At 38.0% G+C, this 24,766-nt stretch overlaps 1 protein-coding gene across 1 annotated transcript in view; it reads left to right on the forward strand.

The window, feature by feature from the left end:
• LOC149255773 (uncharacterized) overlaps nt 1-24,686 on the forward strand; it is a 45,680-nt gene extending 20,994 nt beyond the window's left edge. The window contains exon 2 of the mRNA XM_089457305.1: nt 24,393-24,686. Within this exon, the coding sequence (XP_089313431.1) occupies nt 24,393-24,666 (274 nt within the window). The 3' untranslated portion in view covers nt 24,667-24,686. The remainder of the gene's footprint in view (nt 1-24,392) is intronic.
• The last annotated feature ends 80 nt before the right edge of the window (nt 24,687-24,766 follow it).

Genomic DNA, 24,766 nt, shown 5'->3' on the forward strand with positions numbered 1-24,766 from the left:
CAGAATTAGGAAAATAGTTCTAGACGCTGAGTTGTAGCCTCCCAACATCTTGCTCGGATCTCTGAGAGAGCTCCTCGGATCTCTGTTTAGAGAGAGCACGTTTTGGCATCCGACCTGGGTTGAGGTCGTTTGTAGTTTCACCTGGACTATGTGCACTAGTCGTCTTTGTAAAAAAAATTGGATTGCATTGGTTGAAGATGAAAAATGATATTAAAAGATAGGTGTCAAGTGCGACTTTGGTGAACGAGGACTAGTCTGGATACCATGAGGTTGAGGCGCCAATTGGATCATGATATTGATGTTGTACGATAGGTACTGAGTTGATGCCATGATTGTTATAGCTGAAGAGCATTAATCTAGATGATTATGATGTTGGTAATTATGATATTGATGTTGATGCTAATCTAATCTTGATCCTTAGAGAACCCTTTCAACTTGTTGACATCTTGATAGACATTATGAATACATCCCTAGCTAAGAGGGAGTGTTGAAGAATGTACCTATGGTTGGTCTTCATAATCCTTGATGTATTTATAATACTATGTAAAAACACGAAAGAAAATTAAATTTTAAATTAGAAGAAAGAAAATTAAAAGAGAGGAAATCAACAAAAACACCTAAAATTAAGATCCTTGAAAATAGCTCATACTCATGTAAATAACATATTTACCATAAGTTACTACCCACCATAATTTAAGCAAGTATTTGTGTAAAAGATGGGATAAGGAACAAGATGTAAATAAATATACTTACCTAGAGTTATTGCCCATCATTATTTATGTGTTCTTCAACACTTAAACAAATATGAGTAAAAATGTAAATGTGCAAAATTACTAGAATCTAATTTATGAAGAGACCTGATCTAATTTAAATAGACATGTCTCTTGGGTATCTTGAGTATAAAATACACTTGAAAATTTTCATTTCACATATTCACTTATCACACAAATATATCTCTCACACACCTTGTGATCTCTACTTTCCTTTCGTGATTATTAGTTTAATTTTTGAAGTGTGATTGCCTGATAAAGATAACATAATTGTTATATATTCACAAGTAATTACCATAGTTTAGAAATATAGTACTTGCATCAATTGTAAGAAAAATCAACGAAGTTGAAAATCACATCTAAAGCTATGCAAGGAAATGACTTGATCTCTATTTGCAAGCAAATCTAAAGATCGAGGGCACAAGTTCACAAGAAAGCTATTACAAGTAGTCATGCTAGGCTTAGTTGATCTCATGCGACTTGTCTTTGACGAAAGATGAAGCACTTGTGTCAGAGGGAGCAGTTGTGGCATAAATAATTGCCTTTGGGAGAAGTCAAAGAGCCTTGTATTAGCTTCAGAGAGATTTGATATCTGAGTTTGAAATTATGGGTTGTCATTGACATTGTCAGGCTAGATCGCTGATATGCTGAAAGGCTACAGTGGTGGAGAGAGCAACCAAAATTACCACAACAGGATATGTCTTAGTGTGAGACGGAGCCCCTAGTCAGGATGACAGGGAAGTAGTTGTGGTGATAGACCCATTAAAAGCGTGATAAAAATATGCAACTGCAGTCAAATTCCACTTTGGACTGCTCACTTAATGGAGATAATAATTGCATTGAATTCCTCTTTTCGGGAAGACCAAAATTGACCTAAAGATCACTCAAATCAGATAAGGGAAAGTGTACTTATGAAGAAAATCCCACATGTGCATATTTGATAAGGTCAACCCTAAAGCAAAGTGGACCACCTTGGAAGGCTATAAATACAAGTGACCTCTACCTCAATTAGACACCATGATGAGACACTCTTTTATCTTGGTTTTTGGCTCGCACAGGTCTGAGGCTCGTTCGTGGAGGATCAAGTTCGCTTTGAGGTGAAATTGTAGGGTCTGAAGCTCGCATCTCTGATTGTTAATTTTAGATAACAATGGTATGTTCTATGCTTTAGCACAATTTACTTCAATGTTTCTTATCAACCCAATGACAATTTCCAATTATCTTCAATAGCAATCACATTAACTTATACACATTGACAGTAAATGTAGATAAAACATAAAAACATATGCAAAAGACAAGCCAAGACAAGAGGACAAAGGATGTGGCAAATGCCAGGGACAAACCCCAATGTGGGGAAACCCTTTGATCAAATCTTCTTATTATTCTTCAATAGTTCAACAGAGGGAGAGTACAAATATCAGAAATACATGCCTAAAACAAATCTGCCAAATTAGCAGTCAATGCAACCCTAACCAGAAAGTCAACGGTGGTAAAAGCTTCCCCAAAATGTCCTCCAATTAGCTCGGTCAACGGTAGAATAATGTGACCTCCAAAGAGGGTCAAAGTCAACCCAAAACAAGCTCGATCAACCCTGTCAAAGTCTGCTATAATTCGTGATCAAACCAGAAAATCAATGTAGCAGTCAACTCGATCAAATAGTCCCAATCACCTCGAAATCTGTGCCAAAGAATGCGGCCTGCAGAAATGGAAATTCTGCCCCTAAAATAGAAGTCAACACTAGTAAAAAATTGTTGGTAATTGCATGCCCTAGTCTTGAAATTTTCGGCCTTAAAAACTAGTCCAAAAATCTGCCTTCCTTCCACATGTGCGAAGAAGAGAGCGTCCAAGTTGTACGAACCAATCAAGAGAGGAGAGAGAAGATGATGTGATGAGATGAGTATGTACAAATGAGAGAAGGGTCGCTCCTATTTATACAATTCGTTGAGGGTGAGGAGACACATCCATTGGGCTTCATTAGCCGACATTTGACTGAGGCCGACCTTGACAATTTGTCCATGAGAAAGAATAAAGTCAAAATTCCATTTCTGCTTGTCAGAATGAGATGATCTTTATATCAAAATTGTACCTCTCGAAAAGAGTAATCCAATGCAATAGTCATTTCCATCATATGAGCTATCCTAAGGTGGAATTTGGCCCTAGTTGCGAATTTTAACACTGATTTAGGTTTTTGGGCCTCAGTCGCAGGCACAAAACTGGAAGAAGTCGACCATAGTCACTTGCACAGAAGCTCATCTACATGACTGGAGCCTTCCAGTGCCACAGACAACTCTCCATCCATGCGAATGGGAGTTAGGGTTTCCGCAGCCCTGATCTGACCCTAGTGCAACCAATTTCTGCTTCCTGCTCATCCAAGATATATAAGCAGACCCCAAAGAGAAGCAACACCCAGACATGCTCTTACGATCCACAACACTGCCAACCCAGTCAGCATCTGTATATCCATGTAGCCCCAAATTCTTGACAATGTATCTCAGTCCATAGTGGATTGTGCCCCAGAGATATCTCAAGAGATTCTTGGCAGCAATCCAATGAATGTGATGAGGCTCGACCATATATTGACTCAATGTGTTCACAATAAAGCATATGTCAGGATGGGAGTTGACCAAAAACATCAAGGCCCCCACAAGTTGACGATACTCGGTAGGGTTCGCCAATCCGGGCCTAACAACACTTCCACATAGCTTCTTAAAGTTGAGTTCCATCGGAGTAGTCACGGACTTGCAGTCCACCATCCCACATCTCTCAAGTAGCTTCACAATATATTTTCCTTGAGAAAGGAAAATCTCACTTGGCTTTTGCTAGACCTCCAACCCTAGGAAATAATGCATCAGTCCTAGGTCCTTCATCTCAAACTCAAAACCCAACTCCCTCTTGCATTGATGAATGAGAGGGTCATCACCTGTAAGAAAGAGATCATCCACATAAAGGACCAGAATGAGAGGCCTGTCGTTTTCAACCTTGAAGTATAGGTTAGGGTCAACATTGCTTCTTGTAAATCCCAACTTCATAAGATAGCTATCGATCCTCTCATACCAAGCTCTAGGAGCTTGCTTCAACCCATAGAGGGCTTTATTCAACCTGCATACATGTGTCTCATGATCTTGAACCTCGAACTCCTCTGGTTCTTCCACATATACTTCCTCCTTAAGTGAACCATGCAAGAAGGCAGTTTTGACATCCATATGATGTAGGTTCCATCCTTTCCAGGCAGCGAGGGCTATGATCGAACGAGTGGTGGTATATCGGGCAACAGGTGCAAATATCTCGTCATAGTCTACTCCTTCCTTTTGAGAGAAGCCTTGAGCTACAAATCAGGCCTTGAATTTCTCAGCACTCCCATAAGCTCCATGTTTGATCTTGTAGAGCCATTTTGAAGTGACCACTGACTTGTCCTTGGGTCTAGGAACCACATCCCACACATCATCTTTCATGATCGACTCATATTCCTCATTCATTGCATCCTTCCAAACTTGTTGCTTCACAACTTCTTTGAATGTACAAGGCGTTAATTGTACAATGGTATTCATGGCAGCTAAGTACCCTTGGTACCTATTCAGCTTCTTGCTTTCACGAAATGTCCCCCTCGGTGCAATATGTTTCTTAACATCTTCAAGAGTATCTTTGAGCCACAAAGGTCTTTTTCTTGAAGTAGAGGGCTCACTAGGAGGTGGATCAATGGGATCCATCGGACCTTCAACATTGGGCATCGTTTCATCGGACAAAGGTTCATCCTACTTTTCTGCGTCAGCATCATCATTGTTCTTCCTAGGAATAGGAAGATCTCAGATCTTTCTAAGAGCAAAATCTTCATCGAAAGTGACATCATGACTTAATTCCACTTCCCTTTGACCAGACACATAGATTCTATATGTCTTTGAAGTTTCACTGTAGCATACAATGCTCCTTTCTTCCCAGAGGCATCTAGTTTGTTTCTTTTCTCTTTCGGCACATGAAAATATACGGGACGACCAAAAATTCTAAAATGAGAAACATTCGGTCTCTTACCGGTGAAAACTTCTTCGGGTGTCTTGAAGTCCAAAGCTTGACATGAGCATCGGTTTTGGACATACACAGTGGTGTTGGCAACTTCTCCCCATAAGAACTTCGGAAGACTTTGATCATGTAGCATGGCACGAGTGGCTTCTATGATAGTACGATTCTTCCTTTCGACAACACAATTTTGTTCAGGAGTATGTGCAGTAGTGGTCTCCCTCTTAATTCCAACTCCTCTACAATAGTCTTTGAATTCATATGACTTATACTCATTACCATTATCGGTCCTCAATATTTTGATATTCTTCCCTGTTTGATTCTCGACCAAGGCTTTGAAAGAGCGGAACCACTTGAATACTTCATCCTTCTTCTTTAAGAAATAGATCCATGTCTGCGAGAGAAGTCATCCACAAAAATAGCATAATACAAATATCCACCCAAAGATGTCACAGGCAACATACCTGATAGATCAGAATGGACCAATTAAAGAATATTAGTGGTTTGAGTCTCACTTGAGGGGAAGGTCCCCTTGTATGTTTTCCAGCTTCACATCCTTGATAAACACCTTCGTGATTTAAGTTGAATTTGGGCATCCTTGTGACCGTCTTCCTTACATTGGGTAAGGCTTTGAAATGAAGGTGAGCAAATTTCCGGTGCCATAATTCGGATTGAAGAGAAGTATCACAAGTCATTGCTCCCAACGAACTTCCTCCAACCTGATAGAGACCTTCAACCCTAAATCCAAGAGTGAATGCATCTCTTGGGTTCCTTTGCCAAACACTAACCTTCCCATCAATGAATGTCACCTTAAAACCTTTGTCTTCCATCGCAGAAATAGAAACTAAGTTATTTTTCAGATCAGTTACATATAGTACTTCTTGTAAGTGGAGGGTTTGACCTTGATTTAAGTGAAGAGTAACAATCCCAATTCCTTTCACGGGATAAGTGGCATTATCGCCAAGTATAATATCCATATTTGTCTTCTTTTCAACCAAGTTTGAGAGAGCTTCTTTGTACCTAGTGAAGTGCCTTGAGGAACCACTATCAATCAACCAATGGTCCAATGTATCTGGAAGAGAGGCTGTGGAGAGGGCAAAAATAAGATAAATTCTTTTGCTTTACAACAATAACTTCTTCATACCTGGAGTTTCTCGACTTCTTGGGAGGACGACTATTTCCATTTCAAACAGCAGGAGCATTCCTCCTTCCTTTGTTGTTGAACCTGTTGTTCCTTTGATTGCCGTTGCCCTTGAAGTTGTTGTTATTGTTGTCATCATCTCTTGGAGTATCCTTCTTATGAGGACACTCTCTAGCGAAGTGGCCAAACTTGTTATAATTGAAGCACCTTCCTTTCCTTCTTTGAATCCCGACTTGAACCCTTGTCCTTGATTCCTTGGACCAACATTGTTCCTTCTCTTAGAATGAGCGGAGAAGGCGGTAGGATTGTTTCCATTTGAGGGCTTGTCTCTTTCCATCATCCTTATTTCTTCTTGAGTGCATTTGGCCAATAGTTCATCAAATCCCAGAATCCTGTCATTGTTGAGGATGGTAGTGTTGAACACATCCCAATCTCTTGTAAGGCCCCCAAGTGCAATAAGAGAGAGCTCTCTGTCACCAGTGACTTCACCAATAGATAGGAGATCATTCTTGATCTCGGTAATCCTCATGAAGTAGGATTGGATGGATTCTCCTCTATCCATCTTGATATCTTTCAGCTTGTTCTTGAGAAAGAGAATTTGATTTGCATTGTTTACTTTGAACTTGCCAACCAACTTTTCATACATCTCCTTAGATGTTTCCAAATCATAAATATATGCAACCAAAGGCTTATGAATGGAATTAACAATAATCTTCTTTGCTTTAATTTCACCTTTCTTGTACTTGGTTTGTGCAGCAGTGGATGCATTTGAAGGAGGCTCTGCTATTCTTCCTTTGACATAGTCCATGGCATCATTTTATTCTAATGTCCATTCCAAAGTCATATTCCATGCATGATAGTTGGATTTGTCCTTATGCTTGTCCTTAGATTTGAAGAAAGATGTAGTCGTCATTGGGACTAGTTCCAAGTCCTTGTCCAACAACTTCCCGTGATTGCTTTGCTTCACTCTTGTTTGGGCTTTGTCTTCCCCTGAGCTCTGATACCATGTTAATTTTAGATAACAATGGTATGTTCTATGCTTTAGCATAATTTACTTCAACGTTTCTTATCAGCCCAATGACAATTTTCAGTTATCTTTAGTAGCAATCACATTAACTTATACACATTGATAGTAAATGCAGATAGAACATAAAAACATATGCAGAAGACAAGACAAGACAAGAGGACACAAGATGTGGCGGATACCAGGGACAAACCTCAATGTGGGGAAACCCTTTGATCAAATCTTCTTATTATTCTTCAATAGTTCAGCAGAGAGAGAGAGAGAGAGTACAAATATCAGAAATACATGCCCAAAACAAATTTGCCAAATTAGCAGTCAATGCAACCCTAACCAGAAATTCAATGGTGGTCAAAGCTTCCCCAAAATGTCCTCCAATAAGCTCGGTCAACAACAGAAGAATGCCGCCTCCAAAGAGGGTCAAAGTGAACCCAAAACAAGCTCAGTCAACCCAGTCAAAGTCTGTTGTAATTTTGCGATCAAACCAAAAAGTCAATGCAACAATCAATTTGGTCAAACAGTCCCAATCACCACGAAATCCGTGCCAAAGAATGTGGCTTGCAGAAATCGAAATTCTGCCCCCAAAACAAAAGTCAATGCTTGTCAAATACCGCTGGTCAACGCATGCCCTAGTCCTGAAATTTTAGGCCTTCAACACTGGTCCAGAAATCTGCCTTCCTTCCACATGTGTGAAGAAGAGAGCTTCCAAGCTGTAGGAACCAATCAAGGAAGGAGAGAGAAGATGATGTGATGAGATGAGTGATGTCCAAATGAGAGAAGGGTCACTCCTATTTATACAATTCGTTGAGGGTGAGGAGAGACATCCATTGGGCTTCATGAGCCTACGTTTGACTGAGGCTGACCTTGACAATTTGTCCATGAGAAAGATTAAATTCAAAATTCCATTTCCGCTTTTCAAAATGAGGTGATCTTTATATCAAAATTGTACCTCTCGAAAAGAGGAATCCAATGCAATAATCATCTCTATCATATGAGCTGTCCTAAGGTGGAATTTGGCGCTAGTTGCCAAATTTAACACTGATTTAAGGTTTTGGGCCTCAGTCGCAGGCACAAAACTAGAAGAAGTCGACCACAGTCGCTTGTACATAAGCTCATCAGCGCAACTGGAGCCTTCCATTCGCACGGACAACTCTTCATCCATGCGACTGGGATTTAGGGTTTCTGCAGTCTTGATCTGACCCCAAGTCGCTCACATGACAGGCTTAAGGGAGCAACTGGGGTAGCCATAGTCGCTCGCATAACTCCTCCGTGCGACCGAGACCTCAAAGATGAAATCTCAATGTTCCGAAGTTTTCGCTTGTTGACCACAGAGTTTGACAGTTGACTGCAGAAATTGACAGTTCATTATAGTCTTCAGAATCATGGTTTTAAGTATAAGCATTGTTGGGTTCAATTCATTGATGTAGTAGTTGTTTTGTTGGATAATTGCATAGATGAAGATATGATCGTTGTACTCCCTTTTGCTGAATCATTTGATGACAATCTAATAAGAAGAATTTGAAAGGGTTTTCCCCATAGTCGGTTTTGCCATAGTCTCCAACCAATTATGGTGTCTCTGTGTGAATGTTTTTTTTCTATTGTTCCTTTATGTTCCAGTGCATTGATGATGATGATATTGTTCTTTCTACATAGTTGCATATGTTGCTGAATAATGATGCAAATCTGAATAATGTTATGATGTTATTGGGTGAATGTACCGTGTTAATGAAGAAAGACAATTATCAAAGCAAAGAACAATATAGCCTTAAGAAAAATTAACATGGTATCAGAGCTGAGTTGGAGAAAAGTCATGGAGATCACCCCTATGATGACACCATTGATGGAAGCAAGAAAAAAAGGAGAAGACCTAAAAGAATTCTAGGGTTTGAAGGAAACCTTAGGCAATTTGGTTATTAGGGTTTGATGGATATTATGAGGTTAGGGTTTGAGAGAAACCCTGGCTTATGGCAAAGACTTAAATGAAATCTAGAAACCCTAGCAAGGTCAATATTAAGATGCTCAAGCACTTGTGTCAGATTTGATGAAGCCCTATATGGGATAGTCTCTATTAGCCCTGGTTGCTGACAGAATGGGTTGAAATATTGAAGGCAATATTGTCATCTAAACAATAGACAGTGATGGCTCTTGAAGGTTGGTTCAAGAGGGAGATGATCACCTCCCATTGAAGATAAGTACTTTCTGATTTATGATGCTCCTTTATGTCTTTACTTATGGATCTATTATTGCTTTAATTATTACGTAAGCTTCTTGCGTGTATATTTGAATATTTGGAGCTTCTAACTTCTTGATGAGATATGATAAGTGGATTCTCTTGAGGATGATGGCTAGTGCAGGAAGAGAAGATCTAGCATCGGAAAAGAGGCTCTTGATGAAAAGGTGATAAAGCGCTACAATCTGCATATGTAAAATAAGAAGGTGCACAGGCATTTAAACACCACAAGATGGTATGTTTCAACTACAAAATTGGATGGCAAGGTAAGTCCTAAGGTATGATGAGAAAGTCTCTTTCACAAATGGCTTATTCGTATGAAAGTGATTTGGATTCATGGTTCTTATGATAAAATGGTGCACTTGGTATTGACCAAGTATCTTACTTCTTGATTAACTTCTTGATTCTATGAAGCTACCTAGTATTGACCTTTGATATAGTGGTATACTTGATGTTTGGCTAACATCTATTGTTTTGGATATCTTGATCCCATAAAGAAGGTTAGCACCTTGATTCTAGTAGATGGTAACTTGACACTATTTGTTTGTGAAAAGCATGGTAGCCATGATGATAGAAGTATAACTATGAGATTGATACTCAAGATCTTTTGTTGACCATGATTATGTTTTGATATGTTTAGTGATTGTGGCATATGGTAAAATTGAATGCCGTAACTTAATGGATTGAGTTATGTGACAAAGAAGTAATGCTTGTGATCATGATTCTTGAAGTCTACTCCTATTAGCTCTTTGACACTAACCCTTGATGACAGATTGATGTCATGATGAAGTAGATGATGATAACATAATATAACCATGATGAATATGTGTTATGGTCTAACTTTCCGATCTAACAAATCTGTTGATACATGATAACATTATAGACGTGTTGATAGCATAAATGAAGATGACTTAAGTGGATTCCCATTCAGATGGAGAATCTCTCCATAAGATCCCTTATCCTATTGTCAATTGCATTATATACTCTTTACTGTTGAAGTATGATTTATGGGCATGAATTGACAAATATCTGACATTGTTGATTTGCATCAAAGGTCTGATATGATGAGAGAGTGTCTTCTCTTACTCTAAGCCTCAATTGCACGGAGGCAAGGCTACAGGAGCAACTGTATCCTCCCAGCCGCACGGAAGCAACCTCAGGGGTGCAACTGAGGCACTGAGATAGTTCTGGGGCAGATCCGACCATAGTGCTTCAAAGAGCAACCAGAAAGCCACAGTCGTTCACATACCATCTTGAAGGGTGCGATTGTAGTCTCCCAAGTGCATAGAGAAAGGCCTATGCGTGCGACTATGCTTGCAGGACACAAAAATGAAGTTTTATTCATGCAATCAGACGTTCACTTGAAGGATGTCAGTCCTACAGACATGAAGCAGACAAAAAAAAGTTTTGTGAGCAGGGAAGTTTGAATGATTACTATACTTGTGTTTGCACGTGACCGAGATATGCATATTTATAGATATGTCATTATGATTTAAACACTGAAGTTTGTGCTGCAAGAGTTTGACTAGATTTGGCTGAGTGATATAGATGAGCAGTGTTTGGAGTTCTAACATAATGCTTGATAATGATTTAGAACTTTGACTCGATGATTGAGATATGTTTTGTACAATCAATCTCACTATGATAGCAAAATTGGGATTTGACCTAATGACTAATGATTTGACTTGACGACTGATGATTTGCCTTGATAGCAATGCTATATGGACATAATGACCTTCAGTAACATATATTGGTATTCGATAATGGTTTTCTTTCGGCCTCCTTGTCCTTAGCACATTGGTTGAAGTATTGACAGATGTGATTCAATATGAAGTAATCTCACGATAAATGGATGGAACCTACATGACTTATTCTTGGTGTATGCATTTGCATCTAGTGATTTATATTATGATCATGAGGATGGCTTGATGAAGCTTGGTTTGATAATTAAAAGACAACTTGTTGGCATGACAATAGATGAAGTCATGACATGATGAGAGCTCTATCTATATCCTGGTCTAAAGAATTGATACTGTGATATTGATGACTTTGATATTAGTTTTGATTTGGCTTCTAAACTTTGATGAGCTGACTTAGTTGATTTGATTGTACAATATTGATTTATGTGAGACTGAGCATATTGGTTTGGAAAAGTATTATGTTTGTAGAGAGCATTGTATGAAGCAAGCTCCTCGATCTTGATATATCTGCATTGACAGTTATTTGGTGAAGTCAGGATGATGTGTTGATCCAAACCTCTACTTCAGAAGTGTTCCAAGGTATGACTTTGATTTTGGTTTTGGTTTTATATACTGATGGTCTACTCTTGACAGGTAATGAGCCTCTGATAATCTAAGTAAGAGGGAGATGACTTCTGAAGCTTGAAATAATGAATCATGGCATGATGAATCGATTTCTGAAGTTGGGAAAAGAAAATCTATATTGCGAAGCTATTGAAGAAGTATTAGAAAGTGGAAATGCAAATCCTTGGATACTCTGATTGAATTTCAAGATGTTGTTAAACTCAACTATGCAACCGAACACTTGATTGAAGCATTGATGTTCTGTTTTGAACACCCGTTCGTATATATATATATATATACACTACATTACCGGATCCGCTGAGGGCAAGAGGTGGAACCGCGGATCCCCGAATCCGAAACTGGTACGGATACGGATACGCTAGGATCCGCGTACAGTCAGTTAGTGACTTAGTTAGTGACCATCTGCCAGCGTATATATATATATATATATATATATATATAAAGATTTAAATAAAATTACGCGTAGTTTTTTAATACCATCTGCTGGCTTATATATATATATATATATATATATATATATATATATATATCTATCTATCTATAAAGATTTAAATAAAATTAAGCGTTATGTTTTTTAATACCATCTGGCATATATATATATATATAAAGATTTTATTAAGATTAAGCGTGAAGTTTTTTAATACCATCTTCCCGCATATATATGTAGATAAAGTTTTCAATAAAATTATGCGTCAAGTTTTTTTAATAACCTTTCAATATAAAGATTTCTGATTTAATTAAAAAGTTTATTTTGAGGTTAATATATATGTATAATAAAGTTATTTTAAATCAATTTGTTAATAAGCTTTCAATATAAAGATTTCCAATTTAATTAAAAAGTTTATTTTGATGTTAATATATATATATATATAATAATAAAGTTATTTTAATTTATTTACGCGTCATATTTTTTAATACCATCTGGCATATATATATAAAGATTTTATTAAGATTACGCGTGAAGTTTTTTAATACCATCTTCCCGCATATATATAGATATATAGATAAAGATTTCAATAAAATTATGCGTCAAGTTTTTTTAATAACCTTTCAATATAAAGATTTCTGATTTAATTAAAAAGTTTATTTTGAGGTTAATATATATGTATAATAAAGTTATTTTAATTTATTTATTTTAAATCAATATGTTTTTTAAATAAGCTTTCAGTATAAAGATTTCTGATTTAGTTAAAAAGGTTATTTTGATTTTAATATATATAATAAAGTTATTTTAATTTATTTATTTTAAATCAATATATTTATGTTAAATAAACCGTATGTTTTGTATTTCATTTTAAATTTTTTATTTTTATAAGTCATAACTTATATAACTTTATGTTTGGTTGTTAAAAATTAAAATATTTTTTAATTTTTATAAAAAAAAATATAAATTTTATGTTGTAACTTTATTTTAACAATTATATCAATATGTTGGTATTAATATTTATATGTTTATTTGTTTGTTAGTTTTTAAATTTCATCATTTCAGTGTTCAGATTCGTAAATTATCTAATAATTTTAGTTCTAATGTTGTGATTCATGAATGGTTTTGATTTTAAACATCTAATGTATTTTCTAAAATTTTAAAAAATATTATTATATATTTTTGTATTTGTCGTATCCTCACCATATCTAGATCCTGGCTTTTCAAAAATCCAATGGATCCATATCCGGATCCGGATCCGAATCCTGGTAACTTAGTATATATATATATATATATATGATGTGCATAGAACCTGAATGAGTTTATGATTGAGCCGCTTCACTCACATAGAGTTACCACCAAGCACCCCTTCAAAATATTTGCATGGGATGATCAATTTTTGATCTGAGATATTCTTCTGTGATATGTGACTGCATGGATGTATTGATGGTGTTTGGGATTATTATTGATGAGCGCCATCTGGGTGCTGTCTTAGTATAAGATCTGCCACGATATTTTGGATGAGAGGTCCATAGCTTTACGCACAATTGAGGTTGAGCATGATGTTGCTAGCATGGCTAGCTATTAGTCAAGATGAAGAAGCTTTTTGAAGAGATGTTTGAGAATGTTCAAATATGACATGGATACATTACGATGACAAAAAGAGGGATCCGATTGGCAGAGAATCCCATATATAGTTGGGACTGAGATACCTTCATATATTGAGGCATTGCTGTTGTATGAGACAAGCTTAGGCTTGTGATTGATACCTCCTTGAGAGGAAGGATGAATATGGTACCATTTTGTGATTTATATGATTATTTATGTTCTAGTATGATATTTGATTTGATGACCTGCATGAACATGTGACAATTGTTATTGCTACATGATGATCAAGTTGATACCAGATACAAGTATGATGAGAGCATCGCTGATCGAGGACATTGAGCCAACCCTTCCTCCCTGTCTGAGTTCCCAAGGTGAGGAATTGAGATAGAGGGATCTTGGGGTTGAGGGAACTCTGAACAAGAATCACCCCTACCCTATCTTCATAGGGTTGTAGATGCTGCTACCCTATCTTCATAGGGTTGTAGATGCTACTCTCCTATTTGGTCTATGCAAAGTATACTCCAGTTGGCATCATACCCACAAGTAGGGATTGCTGGGAATACTGATCCCCGTTTGGCCAATGGGTTGAGAGTGTACTTGGTGTGTACAACCCAAGTCAATTATGATGCAGGTGATCTACCACATGAATGCTTAGAGTCATCGATGGGAAGATCTGTAGGCAAAAGGATTGGGTTGAGATAACCCTATGTGGTTCCGAGTTGAGAATGAGCTCTACGATGTGATTCTAGGGTTGAGATGTGCTCCCCTGTGTTTGGATATCCTATTGCTCGATATGGGGTTGTAGATGTGCTCCTCGATGCAGTACCAGGTTGAGACGTGCTCCCTGATGATATGCTTTTCGAAGAAGATGTGGGTCATAGATCTGACTCCCCGCCTATGTTTCCAGGTAGTAGCCCGCTAGCAGAGATTTTGGGTAGTAGACCGATGAATAAAGGGTGGTAGCTTATGCTCACCTCTGATAACAAATTCTTCTTCTTTTAGATTCCAGGATGTTCAGCATATGAGCAGGGACAATCAAGAGATAAACAGGAATAAGCAAGAGATGAATCGAGATGAACATTGATGATTTGAGATGATGAGATAATTGAGATGGGATCATGGGACATATGATGACAGGATGAGATATTGATCGATGGACATATATTGATAGGTGGAATTCTCCCTAGTTGAGAGGGAGTGTTAAAAATATGCAACTGCGGTCAAATTCCACTTTGGACAACTCACTTGATGGAGATAATAATTGCATTGAATTCCTCTTTTCAAGAGGACCAAAATCGACCTAAAGATCACTCAAATCGGATAAGGGAAAGTGTACTTATGAAGAAAAAGCCCACATGTGCATATTTGATAAGGTCGACCCTAAAGCAAAGTGGACCACCTTGGAAGGCTATAAATACAAGTGACCTCTACCTCATTTAGACACTATGATGAGACACTCTTCTATCTTGGTTTTTGGCTCGCACAAGTTTGAGGCTCGTCTGCGGAGGATCAGGTTCGCTCTGAGGTGAAATTGCAGGGTCCAAAGCTCGCATCTCTGATTTAGGGTTTTGGGCCTCAGTTGCAGGCACAACACAGGAAGAAGTTGATCGCAGTCGCTCGCACAGAAGCTCATTCGTGCGACTAGAGCCTTCAAGTTGCACAAACAACTCTCCATCCATGGGAATGGGAGTTAGGGTTTTTGCAATCTTGATCTGGCTCCAGTTGCTCACATGACAGGGTTAAGGGAACTATTGGGGTAGGCATAGTCGCTCGCATTACTCCTTCGTGCGATCGAGACCTAAAAGATGAAATCTCAGCGTTTTGAAGATTTCACTCTGTAACTGACAATTGACTATAGAGACTGTAGACAATGAGAGTTCATTATAGACTTCAGAATCAGGGTTTTGGTATATGCATTGTTGGGTTCATTTCATGGATGTTGTAGTTGTTTCGCTGATTAGTTGCATAGATGAAGATATGGATCATTGAATACTCTTTTGTTGAATCATTTGATGACGATCTAATTAGAAGAAGAATTTGAAGGGGTTTTCCCCATAGTGGGTATTGCCCTGGTCTTTGACCAATCCTGGTGTCTCTATGTGTGAATGCTTTTATTTTGTTGTTTCTTTTTGGTCATTGATGATGATGATATTGTTCTTTCTACATAGTTGCATATGCTGCTGAATAATGATGTAAATCTGAATAATGTTATGATGTTATGGGGTGAATGTAATGTGTTAATGAAGAAATGCAATTATCAAAGCAAAGAACAATATAGCCCTAAGAAAAATTAACATGGTATCAGAGCTGGGCTGAAGAAAAGTCATGGAGATCACCCCTATGATGACACTGTTGATGGATGCATGAAGAAGATGGTGGAGACCTAAAAGAAATATAGGGTTTCAAGGAAACCCTAGGCAATTTGTGTATTAGGGTTTGATGGATATTATGAGGTTAGGGTTTGAGAGAAACCCTGGTTTGTGGCAAAGATTTGAGATTTTCAATCTAGAAACCATAGCATGGTCAATATGAAGATGCTCAAGCACTTGTATCAAATTCGATGAAGCCCTAGATGGGATAGTCTCTATTAGGCCTGGTTGTTGATAGAATTGGTTGAAATATTGAAGACAACATTGTTATATGGACAATGGACAATGATGGCTCTTGAAGGCTAGTTCAAGAGGGAGATGATCACCTCTCATTGAAGGCAAGGACTCTCTGACTTATGACTTTCATTTATATCTTTACTTTTGACATATAGATCTAATTATGGTGTTACTTATGCATCCTGCATGTATATGTGAGTATTTGGATGCTTCTAACTTCTTAATGAGTTGTGATAAGTAGATCCTTCTTGAGGATCATGGCTAGTGCAGAAAGAGGCACATGATGAAAAGGTGACAAAGTACTACAATCTGCCTTTGTAAAATAAGAAGGTGCACAGGTATTTGAACAATACAAGGTATGTGGTTTCAATGCTATGTTGGATGGCAAGGTAAGGTCTAAGGTATGATAAGAATGTCTCTGTCACAAATGTCTCATGCATGCATATGAAAGTGATTTGGATTCATGGTTCCTATGATGAAATGGTGCACTTGGTATTGAATAAGTATCTTACTTCTTGATTCTATGAGGCTACTTAATATTGATCTTTGATGTATTGTTATACTTAATATTTGGCTAACAACTATCCTTTGGATATCTTGATCCCATAAAGGAGGTTAGCACCTTGATTCTAGCAATGGTAACTTGACACTATTTGTTTGTGAAAATCATGGCAGCCATGATGATAGAAGTATATTAATGAGATTGATACTCAGGATTTTTTGTTGACCATGGTTATGTTTTGATGTGTTTAGTAATTATGGCATATGGTAAAATTGAATGCCCTGACTTAATGGATTGAGTTATGTGACAAAGAAGTAATGCATGTGATCATGATTCTTGAAGTCTACTCCTATTAGCTCTTTGACACTAACCCTTGATGACAAATTGATGTCATGATGAAGTAGCTGATGATAACATAATATAACCATGATGAATATGTGATATGGTCTAACTTTATGATCTAACAGATCTGCTGATGCATGATAGCATTATAGACAGGTTGATGGCATGAATGAAGATGACTGAAGTGGATTCCCATTCAGAGGGAGAATCTCTCCATAAGATCCCTTCTCCTATTATCATTTGCATTATATGTATATTCTTTACTGTTGAAGTATTATTTATGGACATGAATAAACAAATATCTGATATTGTTAGTATGCAACAAAGTTTTGATCTGAGGAGAGAGAGTTTTCTCTTACTCTAAGCCTCAGTTGCACAGAAGAAAGCCTATAGGTGTGACTGTAGCCTCCCAGTCACACGGAAGAAAGCCTATAGGTGAGATTGTAGCCTCCCAGTCGCACGGAAGCAAGCTCAAGGGTGCAACCGAGGCACTGAGAAAGTTCTGAGCAGATTCGACCATGGTCGCTCATTTACAGTGCTTTAGAGAGCGACTGGGAAGCCTCATTCGCTTTCATAACATCTTGAAGGGTGTGAATGTAGTTTCCCAATCGCACAAAGAAAGGCCCATGGATGCGACTATGCCTGCAAGACACAAAAATGAAGTTTCTTGCATGAAATCAGATGTTCCCTTGAAGGATGTCAGTCCTACAGACATGAAGCAGATCACAGAAAGCTCTATGAGCAAGGAAGTTTGAATGTTTACTATAATTGAATATGTAGATTGAACTTGTGTTTGCAGGGGACCGGGATATGCATATAGATATGACATAATGATTTAACCACTGAAGTTTGTGCTACAAGAGTTTGACTAGATTTGGCTGATTGATATAGATGAGTAGTGTTTGGAGATTTGACATGATGCTTGACAATGATTTAGAGCTTTGACTTAATGATTGAGACTATAGATCTTACTATGATAACAAAATTGGGATTTGACCAGATGACTAATGATTTTGACTTGACGACTAATGATTTGCCTTGATAGCAATGCTATATGGACATAATGACCTTTAGTTACTTATAGTGGTATTCGATAATTGTTTTGTATTGGCCTCCTTGTCCTTAGCACATTAGTTGAAGGATTGATAGATGTGGTCTGTATGAAGTAATCTCACGATAAATGGATGGGACTTGCATGACTTATTCTTGGTGTATGCATTTGCATCTAGTGACTTGTAGTATGATCATGAGCATGACTTGATGAAGTTGGTTTGATAATTAAATGACAACTTGTTGGCATGACAATAGATGAAGTGATGACTTGATGAGAGCTCTACTTGTCACCTGGTCTAAAGAATTGATACGGTGATATTGATGACTTTGATATTATTTTTAATCTGGCATCTAAACTTTGATTTCACTGTACAATATTGATTTATGTAAGGCTAAGCATATTGGTTTGGAAAAGTGTTATGTTTGCAGAGAGCATTGTTTGAAGCAAGCTCTTCGATCTTGATGTGTCCGCATTGACAATTATTTGGTGAAGTCAGGATGATGTGTTGATCCAAAACTCTACTTGCGAAGTGTTCCAAGGTATGACTTTGATTTTGGTTTTGATTTGATATGCTAACAGTCTACTATTGACAGGTGTTGAGTCTATGATGATCTAAGTAAGAGGGAGATGGCTTTTGAAGCTCAAAATAATGAATCATGGCATATGATGAATCAATTTCTGAAGTTGAGAAAATATAATCTATATTGCGAAGCTATTGAAGAAGTATTGGAAAGTGGAAATGCAAATCCTTGGACACTCCAATGGAAATTCAAGATGTTGTGAAGAGATATTGTTGAATTCAACTTGGCAATTGATAGTTAATTGAAGCATTGATGTTCCGTTTGAACACCCGTTTGTATGCATATATGTTGTACATAGAACTTGAGTCACCCGTTTGTATGCAGATATGTTGTACATAGAACTTGAGTCAATTCATGATTGAGCCTCTTCATTCACATAGAGTTGCCATCGAGCACCTTGCAAAATATTTGCATGGGATGATCAATTTTTGATCCGAGATATTCTTCCTATTATATGTGACTGCATGGATGTATTGATGATGTTTGGGATTATTATTGATGAGCGCATCTGGGTGCTTCCTTAGTATGAGATTTTTCATGATATTTTTAGATGAGAAATGCATAGCTTTACACACGATTGAGGTTGAGCATGATGTTGCTAGCATAACTAGCTATGAGGCACGATGAAGAAGCTTTTTGAAGAGATGTTTGAGAAAGTTATGAATATGACATGGACACTTTGCGATGTCTAAGAGTGGGATCCGATTGGTAGTGAATCCCATATATAGCTGGGACTGAGATACCTTCATATATTGAGACAGTGTTGCTGTATGAGACAAGCATAGACTTGTGATTGACACCTCCTTGAGACGAAGGATGAATATGGTATCCTTTTGTGATTTATATGATTATTTATGTTCTAAATATGATATTTGATTTGATGACCTGCATGAACAGGAGACAACTGCTATTGTGACATGATGATGAAGCTGATACCAGATGTGAGTATGAAGAGAGTAGCGCTAATCGAGGACATTGAGCCAGCTCTTCCTCCTTGTTTGAGCTCCCAGGGTGAGGAATTGAGATATAGGGCTCCTGGGGTTGAGGGAACTCTGGACAATAGGGTATCACCCCTATCTATTACCCATAGGGTTGGAAATGCTGCTCCCCTATCTTTATAGGATCGGAGATGCTGCTCCCCTGTTTTTATAGGGTCGGAGATGTTGCTCCCCTATTTGGTCTATGTAGAGTATACCCCAGTTGGCATCATACCCACAAGCAGGGTTTGTTGGGAATATCACTCTCCGTTCAGCGAACGGGTTGAGAGTGTACTTGGGTTGTACAACCCAAGTCGATTATGCATCATCAATGGAAAGATTAGTAGGCAATAGGATTGAGTTGATATTTGCTCCCTTATGCAGTTTTGGGTTGAGAAGGAGCTCCCTGATGTAATTCTAGGGTTGAGATGTGCTCCCTTGTGTGTTTGGATATCCTATTGCTCAATATGGGGTTGTAGATGTATAGCTCCCCCATGAGATTCCGAGTCGAGATGTGCTCCCCGATGTGGTTCGAGGTTGAGATATGCTTCCTGATGATATGCTCTTTGATTACGATGCAGGTCGTAGATCTGACTTCTCGCCGATGTTTCCGGGTAGTAGCCCACTGGTAGAGATTCTGGTAGTAGCCTGATGAATAAAGGGTGGTAGCTTATGCTTCCCTCTGATAACAAATTCTTCTTCTTCTAGATTCGAGAATATTCAACATATAAGTAGGGATAATCAAGAGATAAGAAGGAATAAGCAAGAGATGAATCTAGGTGAACTTTGATGATTCGAGATGTTGAGATACTTGAGATGGGACATATGATGACAAGATGAGATATTGATCGATGGACAGATATTGACAGGTGGAATTCTCCCTAGTTGATAGGGAGTGTTAAAAATATGCAACTGCAGCCAAATTCCACTTTGGACAACTCACTTGATGGAGATAATAATTGCATTGAATTCCTCTTTTTGAGAGGACCAAAATCGACCTAAAGATCACTCAAATCGGATAAGGGAAAGTGTACTTATGAAGAAAAGCCCACATGTACATATTTGATAAGGTCAGCCCTAAAGCAAAGTGGACCACCTTGGAAGACTATAAATACAAGTGACCTCTACCTCATTTAGACACTATGATGAGACACTCTTCTATCTTGGTTTTTGGCTCGCACAGGTCTGAGGCTTGTTCGCGGAGGAATAGGTTTGCTTTGAGGTGAAATTTGCAGGGTCCGAAGTTCGCATCTTTTATTTAGGGTTTTGGGCCTCAGTCGCAGGCACAACACAAGAAGAAGTCGACCACAGTCGCTCACACAAAAGCTCATCCGTGCGCCTTCCAGTCGCACAGACAACTCTCTATCCATGCGATTGGGAGTTAGGGTTTCCACAGTCTAGATTTGACCCTAGTCGCTCGCATCCCAGGCTTAAGGGAGCAACTGGGCAGCCATAGTTGCTCGCATAACTCCTCCTCCATGCGACCGAGACCTAGATGAAATCTCAGTCTTTCGAAGATTTCGCTTTGTGACCGCAGTGTTCGACAGTTGACCGCAGAGACCGCATACAGTGACAATTCATTAAAGACTTCAGAATCAAGGTTTGAGTATATGCATTGTAGGGTTCATTTCATGGATGATGTAGTTGTTTTTTGGTTAGTTGCATAGATGAAAATATGGATCGCTGTACTCTCTTTTGTTGAATCATTTGATGAGATCTATTAAGAAGAAGAATTTGAAAGGGTTTTCCCCATAGTGGGTTTTGCCCTGGTCTCCGACCAATCCTGGTGTCTCTATGTGTGAATGCTTTTCTTCTGTTGTTCCTTTATGTTCCGCTGCATTGATGATGATGATATTGTTCTTTCTACATAGTTGCATATGTTGCTGAATAATGATATAAATATGAATAATGTTATGATGTTATGGGGTGAATGTAACGTGTTAATGAAGAAATGCAATTATCAAAGCAAAGAACAATATAGCCCTAAGAAAAATTAACAAACAGGGGCATGACCTAGAATTTTAATGGATGGACAATAGGGGTATGGCTCGGACTGTTGGTGACAATAGGAGCATGACTCAGACTGTTGATGGATGGACAACAAGGGTATGGTTTGGACTATTGTTGGCAACATGAGCATGAACTGAATTGTTGATGGATGGACATCAAAGGTATGGCTCAGACTGTTGGTGACAATAGGTGCATGACCCAAATTGTTGGTGACAATAGGTGCATGACCCAAATTGTTGGTGACGACAGGAGCTTGACCCGCACTGTTGATGGATGGACAACAGGGGCATGGCTTAGACTGTTGGTGACAACAGGAGCATGACCCTGACTGTTGGTGAGATAGCATGAGGGACCTTTACCTAGGAATGGTCTTTGAGGCCTGAACACTCGTGGAGTGGGTGCCTCTTCAGCATCACACCCAGAGTGAGGCCTTCGGATTTGGGACATGGCTTTCCCTAGGGTTTGACCATTGGGGATGGCAACTTTGAACTCACGCACTTGATCATGGTGACTAGAAGTACCATCGATTAGGAGAGCTAAGTTGGGTTGTGTTAAATATTGATGATGATGCTGATGTAGGTCAAGGGTATTGGCCTAGATAAAGATGCTATCGATGAGATTCACCTTTCTTCTAGAAAGATATTGTATACATAAAACATCTGTATAGTCATTACGAATAAACATTTTCCTGTGTCATGTACTGAGACCAGAATTAGGGATGTTGTTCCTGTGTCAAGTACATTGGCCAGAATTAGGAGAATAGTTCTAAAGGTTGAGTTGTAGCCTTCTGACATCCTGCTTGTATCTCTGAGAGAGCTGATCGGATCTCTGTTTAGAGAGAGTTGCTCAGATTTTTGATTAGAAAGCTGCTCGGATCTTTGTTTAGAGAGAGCATGTTTTGGCATCCAGCCTCGGTTGAGGTCGTTTGGAGTTTCACCTAGGCTATGTGCTCTAGTCGTGTAATGGTGAACGAGGACTAGTTTGGATACATGAGGTTGAGGCATCGACCGGATCATGGTGACTAGTTGATATTGATGTTGTACCATAAGTACTAAGTGGATGCCATTATTGTTATTGGTCAAGCGAGTTGACTTGGATGATTGTGATGCTGGTAATTATGATATTGATGCTGATGCTGATTTAATCTTGATCCTTAAAACCCTTTCAACTTGTTGACATCTTGATAGGCATTATGAATATTTCCCTAGCTAAGAGAGAGTGTTGAAGAATGTAGCTATGGCCGGTCTTCATAGTCCTTGATCTATTTATAATACTATGTAAAAACACAAAAGAAAATAAAATTTTAAATTAGAAGAAAGGAAATCAACAAAAACACCTAAAATTAAGATCCTTGAAAATAGTTCATACTCACGTAAATAACATATTTACCATAAGTTACTACCCACCATAATTTAAGCAAGTATTTGCATAAAAGATGGGATAAGGAACAAGATGTAAATAAATATACTTACCAAGAGTTACTGCCCACCATTATTTACGTGTTCTTCAACACTTTAACAAATATGAGTAAAAATGTAAATGTGCAGACTTACTAGAATTTAATTTACAAAGAGACGTGATCTAATTTACAAAGAGACATGTCTCTTGGATATCTTTAGTATAAAATACACTTGAAACTTTTCATTTCACATATCCACTTATCACACACACATCTCTCTCTCTCACACACTGTGATCTCTACTTTCCTTTCATGATTATTAGTTGAATTTCTGAAGTGTGATTGCTTGATCAAGATAAAAGAACTATAATATATATTCACAAGTAATTACCATAGTTCAGAAATAAAGTACTTACATCATTTGTACTGAAGACATGGGAGCCCCATGATTCTTTTATTGATGGATTAATAAAATAATCGAGCTTTCGGCTCAACTCTGTGTACTTGATTGATTTCACTGCTGAAGAATTCCGCTATGGAAAGTGCTTGTAAGTTGAGGGTTTCTAGTGTGTCTATGTGCCTGGTTAGCCATAGACCAGATCTAGGGCCTCAGGAAAATTTCAATGTGTATATCATTGTAGCCATTCTTTTAGAATACCATAGATAGATAGTCTGTTTCTTTGCACTTCGGCATAATTGTTAACCACCAATACATGAAATTGGGCTACTTGTTGTCAGCACTTTGCTTCTGCTGATGAGCCTGATTTGGACACTCAAAATGTTGAGAACAATAATACTTGAACACAGAGTTCTTTGTTCCTATGATTGAACTCTAGTCAAAGTTCATTGAGCAACTAGATTCAAGAACAGAAAGCAGCTGAATCATTCAGAACTGAGCAAAGGATCAGGGATTATTTTTTGGCCATATAATGAAATCAAGCTTCCCTTAAATTTTAAGTAACCAGTGGGTTTTGCTGCTCAAGGGGACATAATTTTCATCTATGAACTTTCTTATTTTATTGAAAATACGTGTGCATTGTTTGTCATTTACTGTAAATTTGGACATTGAAGTGAAGCTTTATTTTCCCCGGTTACAGGATATATGTCATTTAATGAAGTTTTATTTTCCATGGTTACAGGATTTATGCCATTTAACGAAGCTTTATTTTCCCTGGTTACAGGACTTATGTCATTTTAAGAATCAAATCACGTTACTTTCTCTTTTAATATCTTTCAGATTTTGGCTTTTGAAAAAGTTATTTGATTTTAATTATATATCAGATCGTCACATTTTAGTTCCAAAGTAAATTCCTGCAAATAACAATTTTGATGATTCATATTGCAAAGGACAATTAGTCAGATTGAGATTTAACTAAAAATGCATGTTGGCAGTTCTACTGGAACCCCTTCTCCCAAAGAACCTGCATGCAGTCAAAAGACAGCCCAGCTGGGACAAATGTCAAAAGGGCCATCATCATCATCCAGAGTCAGTGGGTTGTCCCCTACATTAACAGCGAAGAATCCAAAATCTATTTCAACATCAATAAATTCACCATCACCTGTATGTAGACCCTGGGATCGAGGAGACCTTATGAGGCGTCTGGCAACTTTCAAGTCCATGACATGGTTTGGAAAGCCGAAGGTCAGTTTCAGTTATTTTCATTAAATATGGAGCAGCCTTTTGTTATCAATTTGTGTGAGATGTACCTTAGTTGGACTGTAGGTGGTTCTGATATATTACCCTTTTTAATGTACTGAGTGGCTAG

Source organism: Pinus tabuliformis, chromosome 7 (genome assembly GCF_031772625.1).
Source record: "Pinus tabuliformis cultivar Carrire ecotype Pingquan chromosome 7, CPIR1, whole genome shotgun sequence".
Lineage (NCBI taxonomy): Eukaryota > Viridiplantae > Streptophyta > Pinopsida > Pinales > Pinaceae > Pinus > Pinus tabuliformis.